The sequence below is a fragment of the Amia ocellicauda genome, chromosome 9 (genome assembly GCF_036373705.1).
Source record: "Amia ocellicauda isolate fAmiCal2 chromosome 9, fAmiCal2.hap1, whole genome shotgun sequence".
In the NCBI taxonomy this organism is placed as follows: Eukaryota; Metazoa; Chordata; class Actinopteri; order Amiiformes; family Amiidae; genus Amia; species Amia ocellicauda.
Genome location: NC_089858.1, coordinates 28,943,253 through 28,952,335, shown reverse-complemented (window position 1 = coordinate 28,952,335; position 9,083 = coordinate 28,943,253). Strand labels below are relative to the sequence as shown.

At 39.4% G+C, this 9,083-nt stretch overlaps 1 protein-coding gene across 1 annotated transcript; it reads left to right on the top strand.

Moving 5' to 3' along the window:
* The first annotated feature begins 489 nt into the window (after nucleotides 1–489).
* On the top strand, nucleotides 490–3,652 carry ss18l2 (ss18, like 2). The gene is made up of 5 exons (XM_066714010.1): nucleotides 490–855; nucleotides 1,221–1,297; nucleotides 1,412–1,496; nucleotides 2,966–3,068; nucleotides 3,367–3,652. The coding sequence occupies exons 1-5, from the start codon at nucleotides 787–789 to the stop codon at nucleotides 3,375–3,377; spliced, it is 345 nt and encodes a 114-aa protein (XP_066570107.1). The 5' UTR covers nucleotides 490–786; the 3' UTR covers nucleotides 3,378–3,652.
* The last annotated feature ends 5,431 nt before the right edge of the window (nucleotides 3,653–9,083 follow it).

Here is a 9,083-nt window from a genome sequence, read left to right as displayed (position 1 = left end):
CGGTGACTGACTTTTTCTGTTGCTTGATATTAGTTTTATTTCAAGTCCCATAAGCTTCTACCACAGAAACAAATCTTTTTTTTTTTTTCCGAATTGTGTTCCATTTACCATCTAACCTTTCTAGTTTAGAGTTCTCTCCATATGTTTTGAAACGGCTTAATTATACCTTACAACATTTCAACATCACTTCAAAGATGTATTTAGAAACATTTTTACTACACCGAGAAAACGGTTCACTGTGTAATCACTTCTACAAGAAACCAGGAGAGGGCTATTGGAAATGTGCGTTAAATAAATGGACTAATAGACATGTTGGTTTTGTACATTGGTCACTCAAAAACTGACTTACAATGAAATAAGTCTGTTGCGTATTTCTGTACGTATTAGTCATTTTAAATTCCGTATTTAAATGTTAGACTAATGAAAGGCGCCATCCCTTTGCTTCCGTGTAGGTTTGTGAACTTCCGCTTACGTCTAATTGTGGCGCCGTCGATGACGTCACATCCTCTGCACCGGAACAGCTTCTACAGGAGATGTTATTGTTATCGTTTAAAAATGGCCATCATTTGATGGATTGTTTAATCGGCAATGAACGAATATGTATGTGAGGGTTGGATTACACTTAGGAAACAGAGTGGACGCGGTATTTATTGAGGACTGTCACCCTGTCTCCTGAGTGGTCTAGTGGTCTACTTCTAGCAGTAGTTAATAGGCCCACCGTGGCTTTGTTGAGAGGGTGCTAAAGTCTTCAATTGTCCCGTTTTCCTCAAAAGAATACGTTACAAAATGTCCGTTGTTTTTGTGCCAAAGAAGCAACGAGGCAAAGCACAGATCAACCAGGAAGTAATACAGAGGGTATGGCGGTCTGGTTACTCGGGATATTCGTGCTCTCAATCCACTCACGCTATAAAGGCTGTATTGATCTTTTCTGTTGTGTTATTTGGGTCAGTTTTAGAACACGATACATATAGCCTATAGACTTGAATCTTTTCTAAAACCATTCATCAGTGTATTTTGAACTGTGTGTGACTTGAGTGCATATTATTCTCATAGTATTTATTTCCCATTAAAGGGGTAAGTCTTTTCACAATATATCAGTACACACTGGTGATATTCCCTATTGCAAAGCAGTGCATATATGATTTATACCTATGACAATGCAGGCAACTAATGTCTTAAAATCTCTATGGGTCTTTTCATGGCTGTTGTTTTTTTTACAGCTACTTGATGAAAACGACCAGTTGGTTCGCTGTATAACAGAGTACCAGCAAAAAGGAAGAGTCACCGAATGTGTCCAGTAAGTACGGGTCACTGAAACTGTAAGCACTGTTTAGAGGTCAGCACTGTGGATCTTATTAACCTAGACCTTTTAAAAGGAACGGCCTGGTATATCATGTATTTATGATTCTAGATACCAACAGATTTTGCACAGGAACCTAGTGTATTTGGGAACTATAGCAGATGCCAGCCCAAATTCGCCTCCAGCCACAACGACGGTAAGTTATATTTCTTCTGCCTGTTGTCTCTTCATACAATGCATGCTCCCCTTTATCAGGCCTCTTCATAAATACAATACATGCATATAGGAGAAGCAAATCTGTCAATCACTGTAGCTGGGAGTTGTACACTCACCTAAAGGATTATTAGGAACACCATACTAATACTGTGTTTGACCCCCTTTCGCCTTCAGAACTGCCTTAATTCTACGTGGCATTGATTCAACAAGGTGCTGAAAGCATTCTTTAGAAATGTTGGCCCATATTGATAGGATAGCATCTTGCAGTTGATGGAGATTTGTGGGATGCACATCCAGGGCACAAAGCTCCCATTCCACCACATCCCAAAGATGCTCTATTGGGTTGAGATCTGGTGACTGTGGGGGCCAGTTTAGTACAGTGAACTCATTGTCATGTTCAAGAAACCAATTTGAAATGATTCGACCTTTGTGACATGGTGCATTATCCTGCTGGAAGTAGCCATCAGAGGATGGGTACATGGTGGTCATAAAGGGATGGACATGGTCAGAAACAATGCTCAGGTAGGCCGTGGCATTTAAACGATGCCCAATTGGCACTAAGGGGCCTGAAGTGTGCCAAGAAAACATCCCCCACACCATTACACCACCAACACCAGCCTGCACAGTGGTAACAAGGCATGATGGATCCATGTTCTCATTCTGTTTACGCCAAATTCTGACTCTACCATCTGAATGTCTCAACAGAAATCGAGACTCATCAGACCAGGCAACATTTTTCCAGTCTTCAACTGTCCAATTTTGGTGAGCTTGTGCAAATTGTAGCCTCTTTTTCCTATTTGTAGTGGAGATGAGTGGTACCCGGTGGGGTCTTCTGCTGTTGTAGCCCATCCGCCTCAAGGTTGTACGTGTTGTGGCTTTACAAATGCTTTGCTGCATACCTCGGTTGTAACGAGTGCTTATTTCAGTCAAAGTTGCTCTTCTATCAGCTTGAATCAGTCGGCCCATTCTCCTCTGACCTCTAGCATCAACAAGGCATTTTCGCCCACAGGACTGCCGCATACTGGATGTTTTTCCCTTTTCACACCATTCTTTGTAAACCCTAGAAATGGTTGTGCGTGAAAATCCCAGTAACTGAGCAGATTGTGAAATACTCAGACCGGCCCGTCTGGCACCAACAACCATGCCAAGCTCAAAATTGCTTAAATCACCTTTCTTTCCCATTCAGACATTCAGTTTGGAGTTCAGGAGATTGTCTTGACCAGGACCACACCCCTAAATGCATTGAAGCAACTGCCATGTGATTGGTTGGTTAGATAATTGCATTAATGAGAAATTGAACAGGTGTTCCTAATAATCCTTTAGGTGAGTGTATGTATTCAAGGGTGCCATTGCCCACAGATGGAGATCATGGTCTTTCATTCTGATCAATTATTCCTCTCAGCCCGATTGCACTTCGTGCTTTTTCAAGTGCTTCCCTGCTCTCCCCAGACTCTCTGTGAAGCAGCGGAGGTGTCTGCAGCCCCCGTGTCGCTGGTGAAGGTGGATCTCAGTAATTCCTGCCCATCAGCGGATAAAGAGAGCGCTGCCACAGGTGAGAACCGATTTTATGTCTGTTATCATAAAGCGGGGGGTTCTGTGAGATAATGGAATATTGCTTTTGTGTGTAATGATGACAACATCAAGCTCTCAATTGTGTCATGCACATTTTGCAAATGTGACTTTTGACTTCAGGTTCTGGGGGTTATTTTAGATAACTGCTGGAGTTGACTACTGGAAAGCAGATAAGATACTGCCCCCCCCCCCACTCTTCCACTTGCCCCATTAACTGCTTGATGTTGCATATTGTCTGTGTCAGATCTGGAAGAGTTATTGTGGATTCTCTTTTTCAGGAGCATTGTGAGGAGAGATGTGGGGAATAGAGTACAGTAGACTGAGATGGACACACACGGACATTATTTTGAAGTAAATACATCTGTGAAGGCCAGCTCCACAAAATGGAACGAACTGGATTTGATTGCATTGTTTTTGTTAACTATTTATATAAATGCAAACCTAGGGGTGAGATATTAATTTTGAAAACTTTATATTGTTGTAATATGGCAGCATGTAATATAGTGAATTAATAGCAGATTAAAATTGTTTTTTTTAATAAAATGTCTTAAAAAAAAAAAAAAACTTGTGCCTAAAATTAGTTATTTATGGAAACATGGTCATATACCAGTACATTTGCTACATTTAATGGGTAAAATTGCAGTAACATCACATGCCACCTGAAATGGAGAATAATTGTAAAGCTTGAGACAAATATTTTATTTTAAATATATTGTGGATTGTGAAGCTACACAAGTTGGCATTCAGGAAATTAGCAATCATTCCTCAATTCATGTCCACTAATGAACATAATACATTTTAATCATATTATCATATTTTGAGGTTGAATTGGTCACAAGTTAGTTGTCACCTCAGTTGTGCATCGTTGTACAGCTTCAGTATTGCTTGTCAAGATAAAGTAGATGGCAGACTGAGTTTATTGGTCATTCAAAGGAAAATGCAATATGATTACATGATATCTTCTCTTCCTAAGGGATAATTTGTTTTGTTCATGTGATTGTACCACATTATTTTGAAGTTTCAAAATGAACTATTATTATTATTATGTATTCCTTTGCACATGCCCTTATCCAGGGCAACTTACAAAATATAACTACAGTAGTGTAGCATGTGGTTGTTCAAATGCTGAGCCTTAAAAGCATCCCACTCCACTTATTATTAATGTGTTGAATTAGTCCTTATCTTATAATAAATTCAAGTTTATTTGGTCTGTACTTTGATGACAGTGTTTAATATACTTATTTGAATAATGTTCACCTGTTTCAGGAATATTATGTCTGAATTATGAATTACATACAAATCTAAATGTGTAAATGCTATGTATGTTTTTTTTATCTATTTATCTCTCACATTAAATGAAACTCACTACACTGCAGAAGAACTCCCATACACATAAAGAAAACATAAGCCTATATTGATGTCTTTCTAGTAAAAGTAAATTTTGGTTGTATTTTTGTTTTGTTTTCTGCTCAGAGAAAGAAAACTACACTAACTTTCTCAGGGAACTACAAAGCAATTTTCACAATCTGATTTTCTTATTAAATTGTATATGTTTCTGTTTTTGGTAGTGTGGTCTTCCTGTTGAATATTTGATAACTTCATATTGTTGAATAAATATTACTTTTACATTCTATATATATATATATATATATAGTAGGATAACTGTAAATGATCCAGGAACATTACTGTTAAAATAGAGATCAGTGGTCGTGCAACTATAATCAACGTTCAACGTTTTTTTTTAACAAATGCTGTCTGCCAAAATACTCCCTTGTGTTTCACAGATGATTGCTGTTTATTCAATGACGGCCGCTTCCAGGAGGAGGGTCTACCTGCCGGAGGCCCCGCCCCTCTGACGTAATCCACACTTATTTAAATACCATAGTTCTTACAAAACATAACATTGCAGTGATGTTTAATATTCGGAAATGTGCAATTGGAAATTTCACTAGGAGGATGTGTTTGTATTAGTTTTTTAACGTTGGAAAATGTCTTTCATTCCTAAAGTTTTCTTGAATGTGAGCTTCAACAATGGACTGATTCAATGGAAGGTAAGTTAATATTTAAATTAATAATGTTAACGTTTATTTGTGGTAGTTTAGCTGTGCTGGCCTTGTCATTTACAATAACATGCTCAGTGCTCTTCATTGATAACCTATACTACTTTTTAGACTGATTATTATTGGGGTTTGTTTTGTTTTACTCCAATCTAGTGAACAGCGCATTTCACCCCGTCTCCCAACAAAGCACATTTAATGCACCTTCACTTTATACCGACACAAGGTTAGTTAGATACATTTTTGACAGAATATTATAAGTCGTGTCCTTGTAGCGCAGATCTGCAAAATCCCGGCGATCCCATTGGCGGAGCCGCGCAGAGCTGCGGACATCTGCGCAACAGGCACTGCGTCTCCGCCGTCACTACCCTGATCCCTGCAGCGGGAGGCTCGCATTTCAGTGGCATCTAAAGCATTAAGCAAACCGATTCAGCAAAGTATAAAATACTTCGTTTTCAAATGCGTAGTCATTCATTTTTCAACAGGGATTTTAAAAAGAAACTTATAAGCATGGCTTGGTTGTTCAGAATACGTATTTGCTGTTGATTTTAACCCCGCTCGTATTGTGTGTAACAGTTATTGACTTGTTGCTTGATGTTTCTTCCACAATATTTCCAGACGGGTATCTTGACCATCCACACATTAGCAGCACATCGTTTTGAAGCTCAGATTTCAGCCATTGAAAGTAAGTAGCATTTTGTGCTGGACGATGTTACTATAAGGCACATTATTCGTTTCAGTACAGCACCCTTAATGATACAGCTATGCTTGTAAGATGCAACTAATACATCAGCTATGTATTAATGATTACCACTAGAGACCTTTCATGGTGACTCAAACAGCCTAATAAAAATAGCAGTTTTTGCAAGATGTAGGTTTAATACTGTTAAAGCTAACAGGCAATTTTCTGAATGATCGATTATGTTACAGTAGGTTTGTTTAAGGTTGAATGGTGGATTTGGATGTAATAATCATGGCTAGAAAAGTGGCCTGAGAGACTGTTTTGTCTAGTTTGTAATTTCGCTCTTTATATCACTTTGCTTCTGCTTATTGTACATTGTCAGAGCTGCTATTGTTACTGTGATTTCTCCCATGCCCCTCCCGTCAGCACATAGGAGCTCATTAACACAAACCATAGCATTTACAATGATGGAAATCGTATGTTGTACGTTACTTATATAATTATTTGGGATGTATGATCAGTTAACAAATAGCCTACTGCTAATAAGGTTGCGATATGGGTGCAGATTGGCCCGAGTGAGGCCGTTATCAGTCTTGTTTACATCACCCACCAGATTGTACCCATTTTGAGCAACATAACCAGCTTCAATGGCATAGCCGCCCACCGCCACATTCGCATTGTTTCTTAGGTAGCGGTTGCAATAAGGGCAGACGCTCCAGCCAAGAAACTGTAGACAGACCCCATCAGACCTGAAACACCAATAAACACATACTTCACACAGGAAATCCCTTTATTTACTCCCACAGGAACCCAACATGACAGCAGCTGGATAGTGCATTACCATTACAGTGGTTGGGCAGTAAGGTTAGTTATGAGACTGTAAAGGTGTGATTTAATCAAAATGCACAGTGACAGTTCAGAGCCACTCATACCCACACTGAGGAGGTGTCCGGAGCCCCGGAGAGAGAGTGGCTGTATTATTACAGTCAAATACTGCAAACACATTAGATCCGACTACCATCACTAATGATGCCACCGTTTCATCCCATACTGCGTTTGTAATACTAAATAATATTGCAAATTACACAACGCAGTGCGGGATGCTGCTGCCTGTATCCAATTTATTTAAAAGCCGACAATAAAAGTAACTATTTTAATCTGCAGGTTACATAATTATTCGGCAGCACCTCTGGTCACATGAATTATCATAATCAAACAGACCAAATATATGCTTTTTCCTACTAATAAAAAGACAGTAGTCTGCATTTTTCCATGTATTTTGCATTAGGAGGTTGTGGTTCGTGCTTTCATGTTGAATTTGTCGGATCGCAATCAGCATACAACATTACAGATCATAACAAATGAAAGGTTTTAGATATACCTCGACAATAAACCCACAGCAGACACGTCCTGAGGAACAGCAGCAAAAAGACAGGTGTATATGGAGCCGGATTGCGAGCAAGACCCGACTTTTATAATGCAGTTTGCCTGTCCAAACCCCAAGCGACCCAAACAAAACACACAGGACACAATGCCAGCCTTCCTAAACACGCACTTTGCTTTTAAACACAAGCGTCTCAGCTGCAGCCCAAACCCACATACAATTGTATAAGTAATCCCCTGAATGTGAAAGCTTTGATAAAATGCATGTATGTACCAATTCTATCTCCAAATGTCTTCAGCACCCATGAGTATTGCACTCCACCACCACTAACAACAAAGCACATCCACACTGTTTTATTCTGCTTAATGCACAGCACACCAGCCTAATTAAACAATATAAACACGGATTAAACCAAATGAAGAGGAAGGATACATTACACAGCCAACAGACATATTTCTGTCAACATATTATCCAGTTGTTACTATATAATAAATAAACGTTATATTTAGTATTTTATTGATATAAAAATAAGTCCCACAATCTCGTTACCTGCATCTTACCGGCACAGGTGCGCAGGGCGGGGCACCCGAGGAACTACACAGGGGCGTGGTCTCGACTAGGACAGCCAATCAGCTCTGCCCGGCGGAGCAGCTAATCGAAGCCGGTCTGACGTGCAGTTCCCCGACTCGCCACACGGGGGAGACCTTCGGTACATTCGTGCCTTTACATTTGCTAAAGATCTGCTCATGTGGAGTGAAGAAAAGTCTCTAAAATGTTGTTTTAAAATCTGACAAGTTCACAAATATATACCAATGGGAGATGAACTGTCACACAGTTCGCTGGGTCCGAGCAGCGCTATTCACCTGAATGGGAACAGAGGCCTGCAGGGCAGCGCTGCAGCCCCGCACGCCGCCACACGGGGGCCCCCTTCCCCATTATTTCTCGGCCGGCGGATTCGTGATGGTTTATGAAACCTGGTGATTTATCCAAATAAAAGGCAAAGACTTGGAGATCTTCATTTGTCTAATTTAAAACGTGTTATTTCTATTTTTCAGACAATTTTATTACAGATAACATTGTAATAAATAGTTATCTGTAAGGTTGTCAATCAGCAATGAGTGTATAATGGTGTAGTGGTAAATCAGAAGTTATGCAATAGCAGAATATTTAAAAAAAAAATAAAACGCGAGTGAATTGTGCAGGATGTGTTCTCAAATAGCGCCATTCATTATTGCATGTATCCAGTTATTCATACATACAAACATCACGTATGATTTCATTATATATATATCTGCAGTCGTCACTTTAAACAATGTTATTATGTGATTCATTACAATCTTGTCTATTAAACTCTATTTGTCGATCAGTTATACATGTTTAGTTTGCTGATCAGAGGCTGCACTGATTGAAGGCAGTGAGGTCTGGGCTGTCACACGATCTCAATACAGCGCGCATTGTCTCAGCCGGCCGTGGGCAGCGTCTGCACATGCGCAGACATGCGTGCTTGTATTGGTATCCGCGCTACAGAAACACTAGTCAACTTGTGCATCAAAACACATGTATAGCTGTAAGGCTACCTGTCCAAAAATATGCGTTTCATGTGTATATGTTGGTTGTTTGATACGACACCTGTGCTTTTCTAATTGTATTATCTGAATCAACAAACGTGTAAATAAATGGGGACTTTTCACAGGAGTCTAATAATAATGCTTTTACCTGCCCAAAAGAGGTTTCTAGTTGCGTTTATAAATATGAATTAGAGCGGTTTTGCTGGTGTATAATTTATTTCCTTACCACAAATAATAATTCCTAGGCAACATCAAAGACCGAATCTATTATTTCCAAATCCTGTTATGTATATATATATATATA